The 26,454-nt window shown below is 22.0% G+C and overlaps 9 protein-coding genes across 9 annotated transcripts; 3 read left to right on the forward strand and 6 right to left on the reverse strand. All coding sequences in view use genetic code 6, as the record gives it.

Moving 5' to 3' along the window:
- Window positions 1-562: 562 nt before the first annotated feature.
- TTHERM_00224530 (H-type lectin domain protein) lies at window positions 563-4,498 on the reverse strand (the record flags this gene model as incomplete). Its single annotated transcript, XM_001014183.2, has 3 exons — window positions 563-709; window positions 2,003-2,227; window positions 2,399-4,498. The coding sequence occupies 3 exons, from the start codon at window positions 4,496-4,498 to the stop codon at window positions 563-565; spliced, it is 2,472 nt and encodes an 823-aa protein (XP_001014183.2).
- A 1,062-nt stretch (window positions 4,499-5,560) lies between these two features.
- Window positions 5,561-9,579, reverse strand: TTHERM_00224540 (H-type lectin domain protein; the record flags this gene model as incomplete). Its single annotated transcript, XM_001014184.2, has 2 exons — window positions 5,561-7,213; window positions 7,381-9,579. The coding sequence occupies 2 exons, from the start codon at window positions 9,577-9,579 to the stop codon at window positions 5,561-5,563; spliced, it is 3,852 nt and encodes a 1,283-aa protein (XP_001014184.2).
- A 2,251-nt stretch (window positions 9,580-11,830) lies between these two features.
- Window positions 11,831-14,640, reverse strand: TTHERM_00224550 (H-type lectin domain protein; the record flags this gene model as incomplete). The annotated part of the gene is made up of 3 exons (XM_001014185.2): window positions 11,831-11,909; window positions 11,997-12,313; window positions 12,547-14,640. 3 exons carry the CDS (start codon window positions 14,638-14,640, stop codon window positions 11,831-11,833), a joined length of 2,490 nt encoding a protein of 829 aa, XP_001014185.2.
- A 1,337-nt stretch (window positions 14,641-15,977) lies between these two features.
- Window positions 15,978-17,273, forward strand: TTHERM_00224560 (hypothetical protein; the record flags this gene model as incomplete). Its single annotated transcript, XM_001014186.3, has 1 exon — window positions 15,978-17,273. The coding sequence occupies one exon, from the start codon at window positions 15,978-15,980 to the stop codon at window positions 17,271-17,273; it is 1,296 nt and encodes a 431-aa protein (XP_001014186.1).
- Window positions 17,274-17,551: 278 nt separating this feature from the next.
- Window positions 17,552-18,235, forward strand: TTHERM_00224570 (serine hydrolase; the record flags this gene model as incomplete). The annotated part of the gene is made up of 1 exon (XM_001014187.3): window positions 17,552-18,235. One exon carries the CDS (start codon window positions 17,552-17,554, stop codon window positions 18,233-18,235), a length of 684 nt encoding a protein of 227 aa, XP_001014187.1.
- Window positions 18,236-18,591: 356 nt separating this feature from the next.
- On the reverse strand, window positions 18,592-20,040 carry TTHERM_00224580 (hypothetical protein; the record flags this gene model as incomplete). The annotated part of the gene is made up of 1 exon (XM_001014188.2): window positions 18,592-20,040. The coding sequence occupies one exon, from the start codon at window positions 20,038-20,040 to the stop codon at window positions 18,592-18,594; it is 1,449 nt and encodes a 482-aa protein (XP_001014188.2).
- Window positions 20,041-20,482: 442 nt separating this feature from the next.
- TTHERM_000224587 (hypothetical protein) lies at window positions 20,483-21,835 on the reverse strand (the record flags this gene model as incomplete). Its single annotated transcript, XM_012797261.1, has 4 exons — window positions 20,483-20,643; window positions 20,758-20,966; window positions 21,276-21,355; window positions 21,422-21,835. The coding sequence occupies 4 exons, from the start codon at window positions 21,833-21,835 to the stop codon at window positions 20,483-20,485; spliced, it is 864 nt and encodes a 287-aa protein (XP_012652715.1).
- Window positions 21,836-22,523: 688 nt separating this feature from the next.
- On the forward strand, window positions 22,524-23,117 carry TTHERM_000224588 (hypothetical protein; the record flags this gene model as incomplete). The annotated part of the gene is made up of 1 exon (XM_012797262.1): window positions 22,524-23,117. One exon carries the CDS (start codon window positions 22,524-22,526, stop codon window positions 23,115-23,117), a length of 594 nt encoding a protein of 197 aa, XP_012652716.1.
- Window positions 23,118-24,273: 1,156 nt separating this feature from the next.
- Window positions 24,274-25,623, reverse strand: TTHERM_000224589 (hypothetical protein; the record flags this gene model as incomplete). The annotated part of the gene is made up of 3 exons (XM_012797263.1): window positions 24,274-24,754; window positions 25,064-25,143; window positions 25,210-25,623. The coding sequence occupies 3 exons, from the start codon at window positions 25,621-25,623 to the stop codon at window positions 24,274-24,276; spliced, it is 975 nt and encodes a 324-aa protein (XP_012652717.1).
- Window positions 25,624-26,454: the final 831 nt, after the last annotated feature.

Below are 26,454 nucleotides of genomic sequence, written 5' to 3' on the forward strand. Positions count from 1 at the left end.
AAAACAAGTTTTTTAAATTTTTATCTTTATTATCTATATATATATTTTTTTTATGGCATGTTTTAGATAAAAAGTTCAACTTATTAAATTTTTGCACAGTTTTTTTAGTTAGATTCTAAATAACCTTAAATACATTCACACTTCTTTGATATATTATTATATAAACGAGTTTTAGAAGAATAGTTAAGGCAATCGAATTTAGTTAATCCTGTACAACTAAAGCATGAATAATAGCATAATTAATTAGGTATTACTTTTGGTTCATCTCTAGAATATTATACTCACTACTTCCCATTATAGTATACCTTAAATAATGTTTTTGTAAATATTAAAAAATAAGTAAAAAATAAACTAAAAATCTAGTTATTTCAAATGTTTAAAATTATTATTTGTTAAATAATTAATATAATTAGATAAAAAATATAGTAAATATATTTAAATTGATGAAATGAATATATTAATTCAATTACTCAAAATATAAAATTAAATTATTTATAAATATATAATTTATTAAGATTGTTTGTTATATAGATAAATTAAGGATTAAGATTAATTTGTTAAATCATTTATTATCAGTTGAACCTGGTATTATATTTGATGAAGTTAATTTAGATTTATTTAAAGGATTTTTTTCCCATTTAACTACTTGGAAAGATAAATTTACTTACTCTAACTGTTTTTTTTAAAAGCTAAACATTTCTAGAGCCTGCTTTGTTTATTTTTAAAACCGATTATATTTAATTTCTTTTAAATTTTCATCTTTACTAATTTTTTTTCTTTGAGTAATAAATATTAAAAACTTATAACCCACTGTTAAAATATTTATGAATATAATCATCATTAACAAAATCAATATTAATGTATAGCAAATAACTTTTGAGTTTATATTTGAAGTATTAAGAATCACTCCATACAAAAGCATCACTATGCAAAAAATTCCATCTAGAGAAAGGGTTATATAAAAATCAAATAGCAAATTAAATGGTTTTTTGAAACATTTAATTACTATATCTGCTATTTAGATAACTACTATTAACCAAATAAAGTAAAGAAAGTAGCATTTAGTCAAAGACAAAATCATCGATATTATTATTTACTTTAATAGCATCAAAATAAAATAGTATCGGGAATAAATATTTTCTTACTATTAGAATTTGTTAATCATTTTGAAAGATTTTCCATAACAATTTCCTTAGTATATTTAGTATGTTAGTGAAAATAACAAAACACTGTAAGTTATTACAAATATAGCTAGGAATATAAAATCAATAAAATTTTATTTATTAATTTCAATATTGAAGCAAGACATAAGTAAAAAATTAAAATTGATAGAAACGAATAATAAAACACTATTCCATTTTATAATATATCCAAATCTTAATTTTTTTAATGTTTTTAATTAATAAAATTAAATCAAACAAGATAGAAATAAGAATAATAGAGTCGTTGACATTGGTATTATGCTAGAATAAAAAAAACTAGATTACAATTCAACTTTTAGAAAGTTTTTTTATTCAAAAACCAAAGGAAACTAATTTTAAAGACTTTCTAATAAAAATCTATTTTCACCTTATTCTTAATTTATTAGTTTATCTTTTAAATTTTTAACTTATTTTGTTTCAAAATCCTGCTAATCATCAGATAGATTTCTCCTTATATTTTTTTATTTTTACATTTATTCTTATTATTTTAGTTATCGTTAACTATTTTAATCATATTTTTAGTTTTAATTTAATTATGAATTTTACTATTTTTAGTTAGGAGAATATTAAGGAGAGATTTATATTTGGAATATATTATTCAAGTTATATTTAGTGTATTAAGAAAATAAGTTATTTGAAACTTTATCTTAGTTATTTATGTAATAAATGTTTCCAATCATTTATTATATCTAATAAGAATAAATCAATGAAGGACTTACATTAAAGAAAATCAAAAAAGACTATACAAAATAAAAAACTAGATCAAGTTTATATTCCATATTTTATATAAAAGGTTCTACTTATTAAATTTAAGAGCAATCTTTTAAATTAGATTCAAAATAACCTGAAATACATTCGCATTTCCTGGTTGTTTAGTTGTAAATACGGGTTGAAGAAGAACAGTTAAGGCAATCAAATTTAGTTAAACCTGAACATGAAGAACATGAATTATGACAAAATTAGTTTGGAATTCCTCCTGGATTATCTCTTGAGTATTATATGCACTTTTTTCCATTAGCACATACCTTATATAATAATAATTTATAATTAATTAAATATTTTTTTAATAAATTTGAAAAAAAAAAAATTTTTGAATAAAAAAAATTAATTGAATTTTAAAAATATCTATCAGATAATGAAGGGATTGCAGTTTATGGATTCTTTTAAATTAATAAAAAATATTAATACTATTTTACTTAACAACCATTTGGGCATTTTAAATCACAGTTTTTACCATCACTTGAATATTAATAATTGTTGCAATAAACGCATGTCGAATATTTAGTCATGAGAAAACCACTCTAACACTTTGTGCAAGTAAGGCCATCAGAGAGGCAAGTTTAACAGTTATTTTTAATACATTTTGTACATTTTTGAATAGAATTAGAAAAAAAGTAACCATTCATGCAGGTGCACTCATTTTTTTAAGTATTAAACAGAGCAAACTCTGAACATGAATCACAAGTATTACTATAAAAACACTTGCTACAATTTTTTATTTAACAAGAGATGCATTTCGAAAAATCAGATGCAAATCCTTAGTTTTTGTTTTAGCACTCACACATTCTATTGCTATTAATGTAAGCTCCATCAATACATGAGAGGCAATTTTAACTAGTTTTACCATCACAAGTTAAACAAGATTTATTGCAAGAAGTGCATTATCTAGTTTATAAATCAAAATATTTACCATTTGGACATTTCAAATAACATTATTAATGCTAAGTATCTAAAATATAGGTTTAAGTTATTCCTTAATTATCTTTAATAGAAGCGCACTCTAAGCAAACTGAAAATGAGCTACATTTTCTACATCCAAGTTAGCATAATAAGCAAGAGTTTAAATTTTTATCAGGAAAATATCCATCTTAGCATGTAGAAATTTCACATTAATTGGTATTCGAATTAAGAGAATAATTATTTATACAACTCAAGCACTAGTTTTAATTTACTCCAGAACATGTTTAACATAAATTAAAACAAGGCTAACATTTATAATTTTGGCAGGTTGTTTATTCGGGCTAATCAATATAGCAAGAATTTTTATAGAAATAATAATTATTTAAACACTCACTGCACTAGTTATAGAATGGTCCTGAACATTTTTTACATTTCATATCGCAAGAAAAGCATTTTTAGTACTATTAAGAGAGACTTTATTTACAATATGTTTAATTAGGTTGATCTTTTGTACAAATGTTATTGTAAAAATAATATCCATTTATACATGAAGTACACAAATTAGCATTATTGATACAAGTACTACAAGATTGATTACAAGCTAAGCAAATATGATTTTCATCGCAGTAAGTACCTTATTAGATGCTACTTGAGCATTTGTTTTAATATAAATACAAAGGAGAGACACATTTTAGACAATTAGTAGCTGAATCTTGGCAAGTTAAACATGTAGAATCGCAATCATAACAGACTTTAGGGTTATTTAAACAATAAATACCATTGTAAGGAGAAATTATACAACTTTATTTATATAAATAATAGTCACGAGGACATTCTAGCTATATTAAATCAAATACTTATGAGTATGCCTGATAAATAATATATTTCTTTTTATCAGTATGAAAAACATACTTTCCATTTTAAATAGGTTAGTTTTAATTTTAGGGATAAAAAAAGATTCCAAAACTATACCAAGAACCTATACTCATGTCTTTTATACCATAAAATCCAGTATCTGGAGAATTAAGATTTGTTGATACTAAATTTTCAGAATTTATTTAATCTTAAAATATTTAATTTTAATATTGATAAAATGGTGCATAAGGAAAGTTATTATCATAATGTATTATTAAAATATTATAATATATAGTGCCTATACATTTAAAACTATTCGCAGATACTTTTATAGTGTAATCATCTAACTATTGTGAATCTAAGTTAAATTTTAGATATTCGCAACTGCTTCCTTAAAATGAAGTAAAAAATGTTACATATGATTGTATTTTGTTAGCAACTTTGTGTATAGAAGTAAGTTATCCTTCTGTATCTGAACTTAGAATTTATGTAAATACATCAGATTATGGATAGTCAACAGCAAGAATACCAATATTTAATTCATAGAGTTTAGTACCCAATGACTCAACTTTCACTGTAACTGAAGTTAAAGTAACAGTCTCTATAGATAATTTATAGCGTTGTTTAATCTATATATCACTGTAATAGCTTTAAACACTCAGAAGTACTTTTGGAGTATTTTCAAAGGGTTTTGGAAAATTAAAAGTACTTGTTGTAAATTGATATTTTTAAAGTGTATCTGTAAGTGCTTATACATACATTATTTATGCTCTATCAGATTGTTTTATAGTAGGTAATATTTAAGACATTACAAAGTAATATTTATGCATTAAACAAAAGTATAAAAGGATTTCTAAAATATTCATTGATATTGATGAATGGAGTGAGTTTTGATGCTAAGAGAAAGAAGATTTTTTAATTAGCAATTTTAATTTTGTTTTTTTTTTAGCAATATTTTAAATGATTTATTAAAAAAAATAAATTTACAATTTTAGGCTATCATAAAATTTAAACTTTTTCTTATTGAAATCAATTACATGGTTTCATTTATAATATTGTAATCTTTATTTTTAATTAAAATTGAGTAAACTGGCCTTTTATTAAGTGTGAGAAAATAAATCTATATTTATTAATTGCTAAAATTAATAATTTTTTACTTTCCAAAAATATGTCAAATTAGAGAAAATAATTTTTTCTTATTAATTCATGTTATTACACTAAATAATGACCTAAATAAATTTATTGATTTTTGTTTACATAATTTTAATGTAATTCAAGCTTTTTAAACCATAATTATGTATAATTAATTAGGGATTAGTGGTTGCTTAAAGATAAATTAAATGTAATTTAATTAGGAAATTAGATTATATTACTATTTATGGTTAAAATTTCAATTTATTTGTTAAGTATTAGCAAACATTACAATTAATTTATTAAATAAAATTATAAAGAGTAAAGTTTTTTTTGATTTAGTAATGATAATGTATTTGCACTAAAAATGAAGCAGGGATCGATTTATAAGCAACTAAGAACAAAAATTCTAATATCATTCTTTTACTTATTTTTAGTTTAGATTAAAAAATAAATTATTTTTAAAAAAGCGTCTCCTTATTTATATTTATTTAAATGATTTATAATTAACTTTAAAAATATTTTTACTTGAATACAATATAAAAAATATAAATATAAAAATAATTTTATATAATATTTAATAATAGAGGTAAAATAAAAAAATTTTATTATTTAATTTAATTAAAATAGTTTTTCTTGAGTATATCTTAACTTTGTTACTTTTGATAGTTGTATAGAATAGTAATATAAAATCACGAACTTAAAGATTATTCTAAAGAATAGTTTTATGAAGATAATCTGCTTTTAGTTAATGGATTTTTTTACCATTTAACTACTTTAAAAGACATTTCTAGTTAATCGAACGATTTTTTTTTTAAATTAAGCCTATTTAGCGTTTTTTTTATTTGAGATTATTCATTTTTATAATTTTGTTACTTTAGATTTTCCATTTTATTAGCCTTTCTTCTATTTATTATTAAAATTGTCACTTTATATATAATTACTACGATATTAGTAAATGTGGTAAGCATAAGAAGTATAAATATAATTGTATAACATGAGACCTTAGAGCTTTCATTTTATGTATTTAGAACTATTCCAAACAAAAGCATTAATATGCAAAATATTCCATCTAAAAGAAGAGTTGTGTAAAAATCAAATAAATATTTAAAAGGTTTTTTGATGAATTTGATAACTATATCTGCTATTTGAATAGCCACAATTGACCAAATAGAATAAGCAAAGCGTGTTTTAGAAAAGGAGAAAATCATGCAAATTATTATTTGCTTTATTTACATTAATACAAAGTAGTATTTTGAATAGATATTTTAATCCGAGTAAAAATAGTTAATCAAAAAAAAGGATTTTCCATAATAATTTCCTTTGTATATTTTAATTGTAATTAACACTAATAGCAAGCTGTAAAAAGCACCAAATATAATAAGCATTATAATGTCTAAGGTATCTTAATACTATAATTCAATATTAAAAGATGACATTAATAAATAATTAGAATTGATTTGTATCATAAATAAAACACTATTCCATCTTAATATATGAGAAAATTTTATTTGCCTTTTTGCTTTATATTGGTAAATGTGTATTAAAAGAGATAGAAAAAATAAAGTTAGAGTGGTTAACAGAGGTATTATGCTTGCATTGAAAAATTTAGATTACATTAAGACTTCTAGTTAATCTTCTTATTAACTAACTATTGGGAATTAATTATTATTATTTTCTTATAAATTCCGAATTTAGATTTAATCCTTCATTTAAGATTAATTATCAAGGTTACTTTTAATTATTAATTATTCACTAATTTTTTTTTAATTATCTCTTAATGTAATTATCTCTATATCAGAACTTAAATATTCTTAATCATTAATATCCTTTACATGGCTTTCTCTCAAATGCCTTGAGTTTTATTAAGCTTCATTAGAAGGTGATTATGAGGATTTTTTAAAGCTATAGATATTATTTAAGTTATATTTAGTATATTAAGAAAACAAGTTTTTTGAATTTTTATCTTTATTATTTATATAGTATATATTTCCAATAAATTATTATAGCTAATAAGAGTAAGTTAGAGATGGACTAAAACTAAAAAAAATTAGGGCAGATTAAGCAAAGTAAAAACTATGATTTATTTTTTATGACATGTTTTAAATAAAAGGTTCAACTTATTAAATTTTTGCACAGTCTTTTTAATTAGATTCTAAATACCCTTAAATACACTCACACTTCTTTGATATATTATTATATAAACGAGTTTTAGAAGAACAGTCAAGGCAATCGAATTTAGTTAATCCTGAACAACCAGAGCATGAATAATGGCATAATTAATTAGGTATTACATCTGGTTCGTCTCTAGAATATTATACACACTACTTCCCATTAACACATACCTTAAATAATATTTTTGTAAATATTATAAAATAAGTAAAAATAAACTAAAAATTTAATCTTTTAAAAATAAAAGATTCAAATTAAAATAAAAATTTATGCTGCCTAAATAAGGGATTACAGTACGCATTCTTTATTAATTTAAAAGTTTTGTTCTATTAATTTTTACCTCACAAAGATTTGGGCATTTAGAATCACAGCTTTTACCATCACTTGAATACTAATAATTATTACAATAAACGCATGTTGAGTATTTTGACAAGAGAAAACCGCTTTGACATTTTGTACAAGTTTTTCCATCTGATAGACAATTTTAGCAGCTTGTTTAAATACATTTAATGCATTTTTAATATGAACTTGAATAAAAATACCCACTCATACATACGCATTAATTTTACTTTGGGTCAAATAAAGCATATTATTAACATACTTCACAAGTATTACTGTAAAAACATTAACTACAATAATTTATTTAGCAAGGAATGCATTAAGTAAAATCAGATGAAAAGCCTACATTTTTATTTATGCATTTACACATTCCTTAGCTGTTGACTTAAGCTCCATTAATGCATGAGAGACAATTTTAATTAGTTTTGCCATTACAAGTTAAGCAGGATTTATCGCAAGAAGTGCATTATCTAGTTTATAAATCAAAATATTTACCATTTGGACAATTTAGATAACAAGATTAATGCTAAGTATCCAAAATATATGTTTAAATTATTCCTTAACTATCTTTAATAGAAGCGCACTCAGAGCAAACTGAATAGGAACTGCATTTACTGCATCCAAGTTAACATTTTAAGCAAGTGTTTAAATTTTTATCTGGAAAATATCCATCTTAGCATGAAGAGATTTCACATTAATTAGTATTTGAATTAAGAGAATAATTGTTTATACAAGTCAAGCACTAGTTTTAATTTACTCCAGAGCATGTTTAACATAAACTAAAACAAGGCTAACATATGTAATTTGTGCATATTGTTTATTGAGGTTAGTCAATAGTACAAGACTGACTATAGAAGTAAACTTGATTTATACATTCACTACACTAGTTATAGAATGGACCAGAACATTTATTACATTTGCTATCACAAGGAAAGCATTCATAATATTTTAAAGAAGCGCTATACTTACAGTACGTTTAATTAGGTTAGTTTTAAGTACATTTATTATTATAGAAATAATATCCACTTATACATGAGGTACAAAAATTTGCATCACCAATACAAGTACTACAAGATGATAGATTGCAAGTTTGACAAATATAATTTACATCACAAAATGTACCAGGTTATATGCTGTTGAAGCATTTATTATTATAAAAATATAAGGGAGAGAGACATTTTAGGCAATAAGTAGCTGAATTTTAGCAAGTTAAGCAATTAGAATCACAATCAAAACAGACATTAGGATTATTTTAACAGTAAATACCATTATAAGGTGAAATAATACAGCTTTATTTATATAAATATTAATCTGGTGGGCATTATAGTTTTTATAGATCAAAAACTTACGAATTTGCGTAATAAACTATATAGCTTCCTCTACTAGTATGAAACACATAACTACCATTTTGAATAGGTTAACTTTGATTTGAAGGATAAAAAAAAATTCCAAACTTAAGCAAAGACCCTATTTTCATATCTTTAAGCCCATAGAAACCTGTATCTGGAGATTATAGATTTGTTTTAACATAATTTTCTGAGCTTATATTATCTGAGAATATAGAAGATTTGTATGAATAAAAGGGCATATCAGGAAAATTGGTAATATCGTAGTAAATTACTAAAATATTGTAATCGAGAGAGCTCAAACAAGAAAAGTTGCTAGCTTGAACTGAAATGCTTTAATCATCTTATTAAGTAGAATCTAAGTTAAATTCTAGTTAAATGCAAGAGTTAGCTTAAAAAGAAGTAAAAAAAGTTATATAAGATTAAATTTTCTAATCGACTTTATGAACTACTGACTATCCTGAAGTTAAAGATTTTGTAAATACTAACGCATTAGGATAATCCACCGCAAGTATTCCTATATTTAGTTCGTATATATCTGTTCCAAAAGATTCAACTTTAACTGTTACTGATGTTAAAGTAACTGTTTATACTTATAATTTATATGATTAAGGGAAATTAATGTAGGTATAGTAGCTTTAAACATTCAGAATAACTTTTGGAGTATTTTAAAATGGCTGAGGAAAATTAAAAGTGGCAGTTGTTTAATCATATGCTGAGAGAGTACTTGAGAGAGCTTAAACGTACATTATCTAAGCTCTATCAGATTATTTATAAGTAAGCTAAGCTTTATTTTAGACTAATAAAAAAATAAGTATTTAGCAAATTTGGAATAGGAAGTAGGGAATTCTCATTTCGAATAATTTCTTATATTATGAATAATACAAAGGTGTTTTTAGCTTCCTTTTTGTTTTATACTGCGATACTTTTATTGATTAATAATATTATGTTTTCAATCAATTTATCCAACTAAATAAATTAGAAACTTTAATTTTAATAATTTATAAAAAATAGCCAGCCTATCCCAAAGGGAAACAAATAGCTTTCTACTTTTAAGAATAAGATATTATCTAATTTTCGTTTGTACAAAAAAAATTCTATTGACATTAATTAAATAGATTTAATGTAAGCCTAACAAAATCAATTTTTTTCCTTCTGGTATAAATAATCTTTAAATTGAGTGAATTATGTTTTGTTATTTGGAAAATATGAATGCTTCATATTAATTCATTGTTGATTATTTTATTTTTAATGTAAAGCTTTATCATTAAATAAAGATTAGGAGAATCTATTCTTACAAATATCTAATTTATTTCTAATGCTTATAAGTGGATAGAGACATCCAATAATCTTATCAAATTAATCCCACAATCATCTTAGCTTTTAATAGGGATACATAAAATAGTTCTGAGCTAATTTTAATAATAACCATCTATCTTTTTAAAAAAGAGTAAAGAGAAATTTTTTAATGACTTTATTTTTGAGTAAAAGAAATATATATATTTATATTTTTAACAAATAAAAACAAAGTATTATAAATTTAAGCTATTTTATGTATTAATTAGAATATTTAAAATGTAAAAATACTTTTCTGGCTTTCATTTCAAACTAAAAAATTATAATATTTATTTTTAAAATCATAATAAAAAATAAAACATAATATGGTTTATTTACTTTTATTGATTAAATTAAAGGTGATGATCAAAAGTTTTTAGTATAAAAAGAAATGTATTCAGATTATTAATTAGAGACTTTGTTTTTCATATAAATAAGTTGTTAACATTTATCCAAACTCCAAATATTAAAAAATTTTGACTATATGCCTAAATCAAAAATTTATATACTTACAAATCTAAATGAATTTTTTATTCTTTGTAAAGCAAAAATAATTTTTCAAAAAATATTTTATATATTAATTAAGGAATAATTAATTAAATAATAAAGTTAAAATAAAAAATAATTACAAATTAAATTACTAAGATAATTAAATATTGAATTTTCATTATATCTTTCATTAACATAAAGATCAATCTAAGAAGGATTCTTTTTTTTAAATGTATGGATTTTTTTACCATTTAATAACTGATATAGACAACTCAAGCTACTCTAAAGATTTTTTTTTAAATGATAACAATTTTAAAGCTTTGTTTGTTTTTGTTTATTAATTTTTATAACTTAAATCATTTATGCTTAATTTTTTACTTCTATTTTTTCTTTTTAAAATCAGAAAGACAGCTTTTTATATAATAACTAAAATGTTTATGAAAGTGACTATTATTAAAAGAATCAATATTCCAGTATAGCAAAGGATGATAGAGTCTTTATTACTGATAAGAAGAATAACTCCAAATAAAATAATTATTATGGTAAATATTCCATCAAATGAAATAATTGTTAATAAATCAAATACTAACTTAAAAGGCTTTTTGTTGAATTTAATAATTATATCAGCTACTTGAATAGCGACTATTGCCCATATTGAGTATATAAAGTTATCTTTGATGAAAGAGAAAATTATACAAATAATCATTTACTTGATCTGCATTAAAATAAAATAGTACTGTGAGTATTTATTTTAATTAGATTAATAGCAAAATGTTAGCAAAAATGATTTATCATAAAAATTTTACTTATAGATTTTATATGCTAAAAAAGTCATAAAAAAGCTATAAAAACACCAAAATGTAGCAAGTGTTGCGATGTCTACCATATCTTACTAACTTAAATCTATATTAAATGATTGGATTAATAAGTAATTTGAATTTGTTTGTATTAGGAATAAAACACTATTCCATTTAATAATGTATCCAAACCTTAATATTTTTTATGTTTTTAGTTAATAAAAATGGATTATTAAAGAAATTATAAACATAAATAGAGTAGCCGATAAAGGTATTATGCTTGCTTAAAAGTATTTAGATTAAATTTAGAAGTTTTGTGAGTCATTATAATCTTATATTGCTGGAACTTCTTTTTAATTTCTCTCGAATAAATTACGATTAAAGTTTCCTTATTAAACATTTGATTAATTCAGAAGATTTTATGCAAATTGACTTTCATCAGTTTAATTTTAATATAAATTTCTTCCAATACTCGTTAGATTATTCATTTCACTCTAGTCATCTTAACTTTATTATTTTTAGTCTTGGTAAGTTTAATTAGAAAAAGATTTGGGAAAAATATACTACGATAATAAATTATTTAAGTTGTATTTAGTATATTAAGAAAACAAATTATTAGCAGATCTATCAATATTGTAAACATAATATACGTTTCCTAGAAATTGCTATATTTAATAAGAGTAGGTTAGGGATGGACTAAGATTTAAAAAAATAAGCCCTGATTAGACAAAGCAAAAAATTTTGTTTGTATTATAAGCCATATTTTAGATAAATGGTTAAACTTATTAAGTCTGACTGCAGTCTTATTAACCTGATTCTGAATATCCTGGAATACATTCACACTCTCTTTTTTAATGATTATAATGACGAGTTGGAGAAGAGCAGAATAAACAATCATATTTAGTTAAGCCTGAACATGACGAGCATGAATGGTGACATAATTAATTAGGAACTATATCAGGATCACCTTTTGAATATTATATGCACTAAGTCTTATCAATACATACCTTAATATTAATAAATTATTTGCTTTTTTAAATTATTTAAAGTTTTTATGAAAAAAATTTTTGTTTTAAAATTTCTTTAAAATCAATATTAAAAAAATTTTGATTTATTTTGGTAATAATTGCAGTATTTTCTACAAGATTTTGATAAAACTATTAATTGCTTAAATATATTCTTTTTTAAATTATTATTTACCTCACAAAGACTAGGACATTTAGAATCACAGCTCTTACCATCACTCGAGTATTTATAGTTATTACAATAGGTACATATCGATTATTCTGTCTTAAGAAAACCACTTTAGCATTTTGTACAAGTAATTCCATCTGATAAGCAAGTTAAACAACTGCTCTAAATACATTTGATACATTTTTTATAAGAATCAGAATAAAAGTAACCATCTTCACAAATACATTAGTTTTTTTCTGGATTTAGAGAAGCTAATTCTGAGCATGATTCACATGAGTTGCTATAAAAACATTTATTGCAATTCTTTATTTGGCACTAGATACAATACTTAAAATCATCAGAAAAACCTTCATTTTCTTTTTAGCATTAGCATATTCCTTAGCTATTAATTCTAGCTCCGTTAATACAAGATAAACAATTTTAGTTAGTTTTACCATTGCAAGTTAAACAAGATTTATCACAAGCAGAGCATTCATTAGTTTAAAAATCTAAATATTATCCCTCTAAGCAATTTAAAATACAAACTTGAAGCTTTTCGTCTAAAATATATGTTTAAACTACTCCCTAGCTATTTGCAATAGTTGAACATTCTGTACAAACCGAAAATTAAATACATTTATCACATCCCTTTTTGCATTTTTAACAAGAGTTCAAAAGTTTATCTGGATAATATCCATCTTAGCAAATAGATATTTCACACTAATTTGTGTTTGGATTTAGCTAATAATTACTGATACAAGATACACACTGATTTTAATTTACACCGAAGCACGATTTGCATAAATTAAAGCATTGTTAGCAAATATAATTTGTACATACTGTCTAATTTGGTTATTCGGGAGTGCAGGATTATTGATAGAAATACATATAATCTACACATTCGCTACACTAGTTTTATAATGGTCCAGAGCATTTATTGCATTTTTTATCACAAGGAAAACACTCATAATAATTTAAAGTTGTGTTAAATTTACAGTATGTTTAATTTGGTTGATTCTGAGTGCAACTATTGTTATAGAAATGATATCCATTAATGCATGTGGTACAAAAATCTGCATTACCAACACAACTACTGCAAGCTAAAAGATTGCAAGTATGGCATATATTACTTTCATCGCAATAAGTGCCTGTTTAGATATCATTAAAGCATTTATTTTAATAAAAATATAATGGAGATACACATTTTAAGCAATTAGTTGCTGATTTTTCACAAGCTACGCATTTAGAATCACAATCAAAGCAGACATTAGGATTATTTTAGCAATAAATACCGTTTTTAGGTTACAAAATACAACTTTCTTTATATAAATATTATCCTGATGGACATTCTAATTTTATTAGGTCAAATACTTGTGAGTTTGCATTATAAATTATGTATTTTTTTTTATCAGTAAAAAAATCATAATTTCCATTTTATATTGGTTAATTTTCATCCTTAGGATTAAAAAAAATTCCAAAACTTAATAAAGAACCTATTTTCATATCTTTAATTCCATAAAATCCTGTATCTGGGGAAGTTAAATTTGTTTTAACTAGAGTATTTGAATTTATGTTATCAGAGAATGCAGTGTGTTAGTAATAATAAAATTTCATATCTGGAAAATTTGTACTGTTATAGTAAATAATTAGAAGATTATAATCAAGAGAGTTCAAACAATTAAACTCGCTAGCTTTAACTTCTATACTGTAATCATCTTTTTAAGAGGAATCTAAGTTAAATTCTAGAAAAACGCAGGAACTTGCTTAGAAGGAAGTAAAAAATGTGACATATGATTAAATTTTATTCTCAACTTTATGAACTGCTATCTATTTTTAAGTTAATGTGTTATTAAATACATCTACAAAAGGATAATCAACAGCAAGTATTCCTATTTTCAGCTCATAAATGGTTGTGTCCAAAGATTAAAGTTTTATTGTAATTGAAGTTAAAGTAATATTTTATATGAATAATTTAAAGGACTGAGAAAAGTTAATATTTGTATGATAGCTTTAAATGTTAAGTATAGCTTTTGGTATATTTTAAAAAGGTTTAGGAAAGCTAAAAGTTTTAGTTATTGAATCTCCCTAAGAAAGTGTATCTTTAAGCATTTATACATACATTATCTAGACTCTATCAGATTAGCGTGAAATAAATTCAGCTTTAGATTGTAAATTCTATGTTTAGATTATCTAAAAGAAATAAAAAAAGAGAAAGAAAATCTTCATTTTATATTATTGTTCAATTTTTAAGAATGCAAAAGGAATTTTTCAAGCTTATTTATTATTTTAGTTTTAGACAAGAGATATATTTATTAATTTTTAATAATATTATTTATTCATTAAATTAATTATTTCAATAATAAGAAAATTTGTTTATGATAAAAAAATAAAAACATGTTCTAGATTTTAATAGAAATAACAATTTTCAAAAGTATGTTTGTCTATCTTTTTATAACTTATTTCAAATTACTATTAAGCAATAGAAATTTAAGGCATTTTTAGTAAATAAAAATATTTTGCATATGAAAGTTTAAGAAGTATTTTCATTATGATTGGTTGTTATTATTTAGTCAAAAATATTTTGAAGATATATTTATTGATTGATTGTCTTCAGAACTAATTACAGAGGTATTACAGATTTATTATATAATGTAATCTTCTATAAAGTAGGTATATTTTGTTCTACTCTCTACTATTACATAATAATTCTTAATTTCACAAATAAATATTTTACATTCAATGTATTTATTACATGATACTACCAAATAGCTTATTATTAATAGCCATATTTTATTTCATTTAAGTATCTTAACAAGAGAGTAACTAACTTATTTGTGTCAGATTAAAATTATTTTTTAATTTCCTTAACAAAAAAAATATTTTTTAATTAATTTTTATTAAATTATTGACAAAAATTAAAAATAAAATACAATATAATAGAATTCCTCATATAATTATCATCTGACATTTACCATAAATATTTTTAAACTCAAAAGTAGTTAAACCATCAAAAAAATTTAATATAAAATTCCACTTACATATTTTTAAAACAAGTACAATATTTATTTTTATATTTTATTGAATAATCTTCAATATTAAAACAAAAGTCTAATTCATTTTTATTTTGCAAAATTTCATTGTTTTTTTATATATGATAAATCTAGTTGCTTTGATTTATGTTATTTATTATTTTTAGAAAATAGATCTAAAAGAAAAGATTAATTGAATCTATAACACTATTGCTTAGAAAAGAAGAAATTGTTATAATAGAGGCTACTTATTAGTGCTTTTTTGAGTTCTGTGTAACATAAATTGATTTGTAATGGTTTTATGGCTATAATTTAAATATTCTAAAAAGAAGTTAAGTTCTTTAACAAAATAAAGGAATATATATTTCATTTGAAATATTTAATTAAAAATTAGATGTAATTAAATTTGTTGAGTAAATATAGTGCTAAATGGGTTAATTAAATTCTACACCTTAGGAAAATATATTCAAATAATATTCAGCTAACATTAAACCCACCAATTATAATGAGTTTTTGAAAAAAAACAGATATTATTCACAGAGATAATACCTGTATAATGATTATTTGAAAGAGGAAGCAGACGAAATATTTATTGTTTAAAAAAGAAGTTCCTTATTTGATTAGCCTTATGCTTATAAATAATAATTATTAGACATTATTTCGCAATTGAAGGATTTCTAAGATAACAAGTTTCAAACTGTTTTCAAGAATGACTTAGAACGGTATTTCAAGGAAGTAAAAATCCAAGATAAAATAAGAAAAATATTTGACTCTTCAAGAGAATCCTACCTCTCTGAGAGATACAACGAAAAAAATAAACCAATTCACACATTTGTTGAGAAGAAATTTAAAAAGTATAATGGCAATACAAACAAAACAGATGAGTGGGGATATAAGTATAGTATTTCAGACTCTTTTTGCTTAACTCTACCTGCTCAATTTGTCTATTCAGAAGATAGCAAATCATATAAACTTAAAGGAAAGCTGACAAACTAATATAGCGAGTTTCCTAAAATGGAAGAATTTGAAAACTAAATAAGTCAGCTTGTAAATTTTTTGTCTGATAAGATTAAAATTACGCATGAATGCTTTAAAAATGCTTAATATTCAGAATAGCTTTTTAGTGATACCAAAAAAGATTTAATATTTGATAAAGAAATAAGAGCTTAAATCTCAATTTTCGAAATGGAGATTTCTCCACAATAAAACTACATTGGAAGCACTCATAAAGAAGGACTTTCTGTTGAGGGAATTATGTATTCTTGCTTATACATACCATATTAAGATAAAGATTTAGAAGCCACAATCGAATTCAAAAGATTTTTTGAAGAAAAAGAGATGAATACTTAATTCCTAAAATGTTAGCTTTACCATCTTCATAACATAGACTCTGATAAAAAATATCTCAATAAACTTACTCTTCCTTTAGGAAGTGTAAAGTTAGAAGAAGATTTGATGATTATTTTCCCAAACAGAAATATGCATAGGGTTTTAATCAAAAATAATTCTGATATAGTTTAAAAAAGAATAGTTGTGTAATTATCAATCGTAAACCACATTGACTAGCCATTTACAATAAACGACTTAGATATATGGTATAATCATCATGATGAACTAAATGATATATCGTATGATATTAAAAAAATGAATTTAAAAAATACAAATACACAAAACAATATTAACAAGCTATCATAACTCACTGATACAGTGACATTTGTAAATTGATCTATCTAATCTTAAAAAATCTATTTGTATATGTGTGTTTTAATATTTATTAAATGATAATAAATTAACTTTTATTAATTATTTCTTTATATTTTGTGTAGTTATTGTAAATAATTTGCTTATAAATATTGTCATTATTACATCCTAATTAATTTGACGTAATAAGTGATGATTTTGGATCATAACTGTGCTATTTTTACAGCTAAAGATTATTATCAAATCTTCAAATATTAATTAAGATTTTATTAATATTGCGCAATAGTTTAGTAAATAGGAAAATGTAGGTAGAAAAAAAGAAATTAAAAGTTTTGTGTTTGCATGGCCATTAAACGAATAGCACAATTATGTAGCTCTAAACAAAGGAATGGAGAAACATTTTTAAAAATGAATTACAATTTGAGTATATAAATGGTAAACACAAACTAACAGCCGATGAAGTTATCGATGTTAGAGTCAAAAAGCTATTAGAAGCAGGATAGGATGCATACACCTGGTTGAAATTTCTAACATCTGATTATTATGAAAATGTGCTTTCAGATCTGTCATATATAGCAGACCATATCAATCAAAATGGGCCTTACGATGGTGTAATTGGATTTTCTTAGGGAGGAACTGTGTTTCATACATTTTTGTAGCTTGTTTTTGAAAATAAAATCTAAATTAATAGTCTACCTAAATTTGTTATTTATATCTGTTCACCTCTTTAAGGTCCAGCATTCTCTATCCCTTAGCTTAATATACCATCCCTACATTATGTAAGTTACTAGGATGTAGATTTATATGATAGATAATTGATAACAAGCATTTTTTATAAAAATCCTATTGTAATTAATCATTCTTATGGCCATAGAGTGCCTAGGCTTTCTCCAAGTGAAGTGGAGAAGATAAAAACATTCATCATGTAAGCAGTAAGTGCTAAATAACAAAATCCTGATAAAATACAACAGACTCCAAAACTTTGATGTTGTTTTAATGAGTATTTTTATATTTGAATAAAAAAAATTTGCAATTAAGCTTTCATTATATATTTATATAAACAAATAAACAAATATCAATTTTCTACTTACAACTTGTAATTACTAATTAAATTAACATAATTGAAATATTAATTATTGTAATTAATTTATTAATTACCTTTTTTTTAAAAATAATATGCTAATAAATAAAATTATTTTTATCAAATTGATTATTCAAATTTTTAAATATAAAAAAAAAAACAAATAAATAAATAAGTACATTTTATTTTCAAGAAATAATTTAAAAATATTTTTAATTAATTAAATTTATTATTTTAAAAATATACTAGACATCCTCAAAATCATATTTATATTTCTTATTCAAATTCAGTTGCATGAATTAAATCTATACTACCTTTAAAAGATAAAACAAACTCTTAGTTTAAACTGGTTTATAATTGACTTCTATACTATTACGCTAAACCTACAATTATTTGTTTGTTAGGATAATCAGAAACTTCAAATATTCCTTTATTTACTAATATTTTAATTTCAAATAATGTTTCAATATTAAAACTTTAATTTAAATCTCCTTTTATAGAATAAAATTAGCTTTGTTAATTAGAATTATTTTAAGGTACACCAAACAATTAATTACTGTTATTATGACTATTAATATTTATAAATTATATTTAATTATTTCCATTATTCTGAATATTTATTAAGAAGTTTCTTTAATTGTTTTGCTAACCTCCAAACAATCCTCCATTATTTAACTAAACTCCAAAGAGATCGTAATTAATTTGCTAATTTCCTAACAATACTCCATTATTTTGTGCATAATTATTAAATATCCTATTAGGTTCAATATCATAAGCTTTAGTTTTATTGCTTAATAAGATCTCAATTTTATGTACTTACATATTAGATATCTGAAATCTAAAAATGTATAATTTACTCTAATTTAAAACAAGGTTTGATTCATAAAAATAATTCTTTAAAGATTAATTAGGTTTTTGATTAAACATTTTAAATTAAATTTTACCGTTAACAATTTTTAAAATATCATTTTTACTTATCATATTTTCCTCTTTGTCTACTTTTCTAAATTTTAGTTAAGGCATTAAATCTACTTAATTTGGGAGTATGAGAGGAAAGTTTTTGATAAAATCATTATCATTTTTTATTTAAAGCAAACTGCTCGAAATTATTTTTTATTAAACCAACTTAAGCTCCCCATATGTTATTTACTATTATTTATTTAAATCATTTAAAATTTAAGTATTCCTTTCTGAATTTTAAAAAACAGTTTTCATATAATCTTTGTAGATTTTTTAAATTTAATCTGTATTAGAATTTTAGGATTGTAAAATTTTTTTAATTTCATCAGCATTTATTGCTTGCTTATATTATTGCAAAAGCTTTTATTTTTACTCACATAGCTATTGAGCTAATGTGATAGATGTTTTTTTAGATTCAAATATCATTTACATTATTTTGGCTTACAAATCATCATAAAATTAATTAATTTGATTTGGTAATTATTCATAAATATTTTTCTCATAAATATCTTTAAGCTTTTTAATTAATTCTTAATCATTAAAAGGAAACAGATTAATAATGGGAGATTCTTCATTCCAATTTAAAATAGATTTGATGGGAGTACAATCACTCATACTAAAATTTGATTCGCTAAAAGGGCACAATTCACAATAAAAAACATCTTCTTCATCTTTTATATTTTTAACTTTGACAAACAAAATGTCGTTATTGCGATGTTTTTAGCACTTCAACTATCCTTAAATATCCATTACTTCTTTAATTTTTTTTCTCTTTAAACAGATTATTTTAATTTGTTTTTTTTATTTTTAAAATAAAAAAAATATAAAATCTTGAAAAAAGTAGCCTTTGGCGTAAATATCATCAAAAAAATTTTTATAACACTAATATTTCTAATTTGAATAATAAAGGATAATTAGCTATTTATAATATAAATAAGGATCATCAATATTAATACCGTAAAACCCCGTTAAGGGAAACGAACGTGTTGCGAGGTAAGATGTAAGAGTCTTAAAATTTAAAAAATTTTGATAATTATTAAATATATTAATCAAATTTATTAAAATTGGAAGAATTCTAATGCAAAATGAATTGATTATTCAAATAGTTAGATAATAAAATACAAATACATTTCATTTTAAAAAAATAATACAAAAATATTTTTATAATTAATCAAATTTAGACTTTTCAAAATCAAATTTCTTATTCTAATTCAGCTGCATGAATTAAATTTAAACTGCCTCTAAAAGATAAACTAAAATCTTTGTTTAAACTGGCCTATAATTGACTTTGATAATATTAATCTAAACCTACAATTATTTATTTGTTATGATAATCAGTAACTTCAAATATTCCTTTATTTATTAATATTTTAATTTCAAATAATGTTTCAATATTAAAACTTTAATTTTAATTTCCTTTCATATGATAAACCTGGTTATTTTAATCAAAATTATTTTAAAAATAACCTGGGCAATTACTATTTTCTTTAAATTATATTTAGTTATTTCCATTATTCTGAATATTTATTAAGTAGCTTTTTTAATTGCTTTGCTAATCTCTAATTGAGAATACACGATTTTTTTCAAACGATCCTCTTTGATCAATATCATAAGCTTTAGTTTTATTACTTAACAAGACTTGAGCTTATAGTGGATGTTCATTAGTAACCTGAAATCTAAAAATGTATAATTTGCATTAATTTAAAACAAGATTTGATTCATAAAAATAATTTGCTTATGTTTAAGGCTATTAATTAAACATTTTAAATTAAATTTTACTGTTAACCATTTATAAAATATCACTTTCGCTTAACATGTTTGCCCGTTTGTCTACTTTTATAAATTATAGTGAAGGCATTAAATCTACTTAATTTGGGAGTATTAGAGGAAAGTTTTTGATAAAATCATTATCATTTTTTATTTAAAGCAAACTGCTTGAAATTATTTTTTGTTAAACCAATTTAAGCTCACTGTAAGTTATTTACTACTCTTTATTTAAACTATTTATAATTTAAGTATTCCTTTCTGAATTTTAAAAAATAGTCTTCATATAATCTTTGTAAATCTTTTAAATTTAATTTGAATTAGAATTTTAGGATTATAAAATTTTTTTAATTTCATCAATATTTACTGCTTGCTTATATTACTGCAAAACCTTTTATTTTTATTCACAAAGCTACTGAGCTAATGTGATAGATGTTTTTTTAGATTCAATTATCATTTACGTAATTTTAGCTTGCAAATCATCATAAAATTAATTAATTTGATTTGGTAATTATTCATAAATATTTTTCTGGAAAATATCTTTAAGCTTTTTAATTAATTCTTAATCATTAAAAGGAAATAGATTAAAAATGGGAGATTCTTCATTCCAATTTAAAATAGATTTGATGGGAGTACAGTCACACATACTAAAATTTGATTCACTAAAAGGACACAATTCACAATAAAAAACATCATCATCATCTTGTATGTTATTAACTTTGACAAACAAAATGTCATTATTAAGATGTTTTTAGCACTTCAGCTATTTTTAAATATCCATTACTCCTTTAATATTTTTGGTTTTAATTTTTTACTTTTAAAAGATTATTGTAATTTACTTTTTTATTTTTAAAATAAAAAAAATAAAAATGTTTGTTGAAAAAAGTTGCTTTTTGCAAAAAAATTTTTGTAATACTAATATATCTAATTAGGGATCAATAAGCAATAAAATAAATGATGATCATCAAATATATATATATAAATTATCATAATAAAATATGTTAGATAAATGAAAGAACATAAAATTTTAGTAATGATTTAAATATGATAGCTTTTTATCATGAAGTTGAGAAATTAAAATAAATAATATTTTTTTCAAATAAAATCTCTTTTGAAAGAAAATTTGCAATTCTAATTACCATCAATTCCCTAATTTAAAGTAATTCCTATATTAAAGTTATTTTTCAAAAAATTTTTGAAAAAAAGGTTTAGGGGGGAGTTAAGTGTTTATTCAAAAGGAGGATCCACTTTATTTAAATTATTATCAATTCATTTTTTCTAATAGAGATAATGAATTTAAAAATTATTAAATATTTTAATCAAATTTATTAAATGAGAAAAAAATAAATTCAAAAATAATTTATTACTTCAATAATAAAATACAAATAAATAAATACATTTTAATTTCAAGGTATAACTTAAAAGTTTTTTATTCAATCAAATTTATAATCTTAAAAATAATTATACTGATGTCTGACATCTTTAAAATCAAATTCTTATTCAAATTCAATTGCATGAATTAGAACTAAATTGCCACTAAAAGATAAACTAAGCTATTCGTTTAAACTGGCTTATAATTGACTTTAATAATATTAGTTTAAAGCTAAAACGAATTATTTGTTAGGATAATCAGAAACTTCAAAAATTCCTTTACTTATTTAGATTTTAATTTCAAATATTGTTTTAATATTAAAACTTTAATTTAAATCTCCTTTTATAGGTTAAAAATGTTCATTCTAGCTAAATTATAATTAGCTGTTTCCAATATTATGAACATTTATTAAGAAAAAGTTTTAATTGTTCTAAATTACTTAACAATAACCGCCACCTATATAAAAAGGACTAATTTATTAATTGACTCTGCCTCCTTACAAGTTTCTGTTTTTTTAAATTAATTGTTACTAAAAAAACTAATTTTAGGCTTGTTAATTATTTGGTAAAACCCTTTGAAACATATTTGCTTAACTTTTGTTACTTAATAATACTTGAGTATTTTGTTAACAGACATTAGAAACCTGAAATCTAAAAATGTAAAATTTACATTAATTTAAAACAATGTTTGATTCATAAAAATTTAAAGAATGAGGATTTTGATCAAACATTTTAAATTAAATTTAATTGTTAACCATTTTTAAAATATCGCATTAGGTTATAATATTTGTTTGTTTGTCTACTTTTCTAAATTCTAGTTCAGGCATTAAATCTATTTAATTTGGGACTATGAGAGGAAAGCTTTTGAAAAAATCACTTTCATTTTATATTGAAATCAAACACTTAGAAATTATTTATTTTTAAACCAGCTTAAGCTCACTGCAAATTATTTACTACTCTTCATTTAAAGCATTTATAGTTTAAGTATTCCTTTCTGAATTTTAAAAAATAGTTTTGATATAATCTTTGTAAATCTTTTAAATTTAATTTGAATTAGAATTTTATGATTATAAAATTTTTTTAATTTCATCAACATTTACTGCTTTCTTATATAATTGCAAAACCTTTTATTTTTATTAACATAGTTATTGAGCTAATGTGATAGATGTTTTTTTAGATTCAACTATCATTTACATTATTTTAGCTTACAAATCATCATAAAATTAATTAATTTGATTTGGTAATTATTCATAAATATTTTTCTGGAAAATATCTTTAAGCCTTTAAATTAATTCTTAATCATTAAAAGGAAACAGATTAATAATGGGAGATTCTTCATTCCAATTTAAAATAGATTTGATGGGAGTACAATCACTCATACTAAAATTTGATTCGCTAAAAGGGCACAATTCACAATAAAAAACATCTTCTTCATCTTTTATATTTTTAACTTTGACAAACAAAATGTCGTTATAGCGATGTTTTTAGCACTTCAACTATCCTTAAATATCCATTACTTCTTTAATATTTTATATTCAATTTTTTTCTTTTAAAAAGAATATTTTAATTCTCATTTTTTATTTAAAAAAAAATTTTACAAAATTGAAAAAATCATCATATTTTTATCAATTAATTTTTAATATTAATTAAATTTTTTTCTCATAAGTACTACGAGTTTAACAATTTTGATAATTATTAAATATATTAATCAAATTTATTAAAATTGGAAGAATTCAGATGCAAAATGAATTGACTATATAAATAGTTAAATAATAAAATGCAAATACATTTCATTTTAAAGAAATAAAAAAAAATATGTTTAATTAATAAAATTAAAATTTTTCAAAATCAAATTTCTTATTCTAATTCAGTTGCATGAATTAAATTTAAACTGCCTCTAAAACATAAACTAAAATCTTTGTTTAAACTGGCCTATAATTTACTTTGATAATGTTAATCTAAACCTACAATTATTTATTTGCTATGATAATCAGAAACTTCAAACATTCCTTTACTTATTAATATTTTAATTTCAAATATTGTTTCAATATTAAAACTTTAATTTTAATTTCCTTTTATAAGATAAGCCAGGTGTTAATCAAAATTATTTGAAAAAAAACTTGAGCAATTGCTATTATCTCTAAATTATATTTAATTATTTCCATTAACATGAATATTTATTAAGTAGCTTTATTAATTGCTTTGCTAATTTCCAAACAAGAATACACGATTTTCTCCAAACGATCCTCTTGGATCAATATCATAAGCTTTAGTTTTATTACTTAATAAGATTTGAGCTTAGAGTGGATGAACATTAGAAACCTGAAATCTAAAAATGTATAATTTACATTAATTTAAAACAAGATTTGATTCATAAAAATAATTTGCTTAATTTTAAGACTATTAATTAAACATTTTAAATTAAATTTGATTGTTAACCATTTTTAAAATATCACTTTAACTTATCATATTTATCTGTTTGTCTACTTTTATAAATTATAATGAAGGCATTAAATCTACTTAATTTGGGAGTATGAGAGGAAAGTTTTTGATAAAATCATTATCATTTTTTATTTAAAGCAAACTGCTCGAAATTATTTTTTGTTAAACCAACTTAAGCTCACCGTAGGTTATTTACTACTCTTCATTTAGAGCATTTATAATTTAAGTATTCCTTTCTGAATTTTAAAAAATAGTTTTCATATAATCTTTGTAAATCTGTTAAATTTAATTTGAATTAGAGTTTTAGGATTATAAAATTTTTTTAATTTCATCAACATTTACTGCTTGATTATATTATTGCAAAACCTTTTGTTTTTATTCACATAACTATTGAGCTAATGTGATAGATCTTTTTTTAGATTCCGCTACCATTTACATAATTTTAGCTTACAAATCATCATAAAATTAATCAATTTGATTTGGTAATTATTCATAAATATTTTTCTGGAAAATATCTTTAAGCTTTTTAATTAATTCTTAATCATTAAAAGGAAACAGATTAATAATGGGAGAATCCTCATTCCAATTTAAAATAGATTTGATGGGAGTACAGTCACACATACTAAAATTTGATTCGCTAAAAGGACACAATTCACAATAAAAAACATCATCATCATCTTGTATGTTATTAACTTTGACATACAAAATGTCGTTATTAAGATGTTTTTAGCACTTCAGCTATTCTTTAATATCCATTACTTCTTTAATATTTTTGGTTTAAATTTTTTTCTTTTAAAAGATTATTTTAATTTATTTTTTTATTTTTAAAATAAATAAAAATAAAAATGTTTGTTGAAAAAAGTGGCTTTTTGCAAAAATAATTTATGTAAGACTAATATATCTATTAAGGGATAATGAATAAGTTATAATATAAATGATGATCATGAAATTAATATATAAATTATCATAATAAAATATGTTAGATAAATAAAAGAACGTAACATTTTACTAATGATTTAAATATGATAGCTTTTTGTTATGAGGTTGAGAAATTAAAATAAATTATATTTTTTTAAAATAAAATATCATAGGATTCATTTTTTAAAAAATTATTGAATAATTTTGAAAATTAATTTCCTCCTAAAATAAAAAAATACTTTAGGAAATTAAAACAATAGAATCTATTTATTTTTTAATTTATCATTATTTTATTCATTTTTATTATGACAAGATTTTAGGTTTAAAAGCATGTATTATTAAACATATTATATAAAATGCAGATTATAAAAATTTTCAAATTTAAAAAATAAAGCCAGTGATTTGAATATAGACATGGTTAAATATTATATCTTTTCTATCTATCTATCTATCTATCTATCTATCTATCTATCTATCTATCTATCTATCTATCTATCTATCTATCTATCTATCTATCTATCTATCAATATTATGCATTTTATACTATTTTTTGAAATTTAAAAAACTTTTATTTTATTATAATATCCTTGCTAACTAACACTTAAATAATATCCTTACAATATATAAAATGAATGGAAAGTTAGAAATCTAAAAATAAAATTTATAAAA

Source organism: Tetrahymena thermophila (genome assembly GCF_000189635.1).
Source record: "Tetrahymena thermophila SB210 genomic scaffold scf_8254665, whole genome shotgun sequence".
NCBI lineage: Eukaryota > Ciliophora > Oligohymenophorea > Hymenostomatida > Tetrahymenidae > Tetrahymena > Tetrahymena thermophila.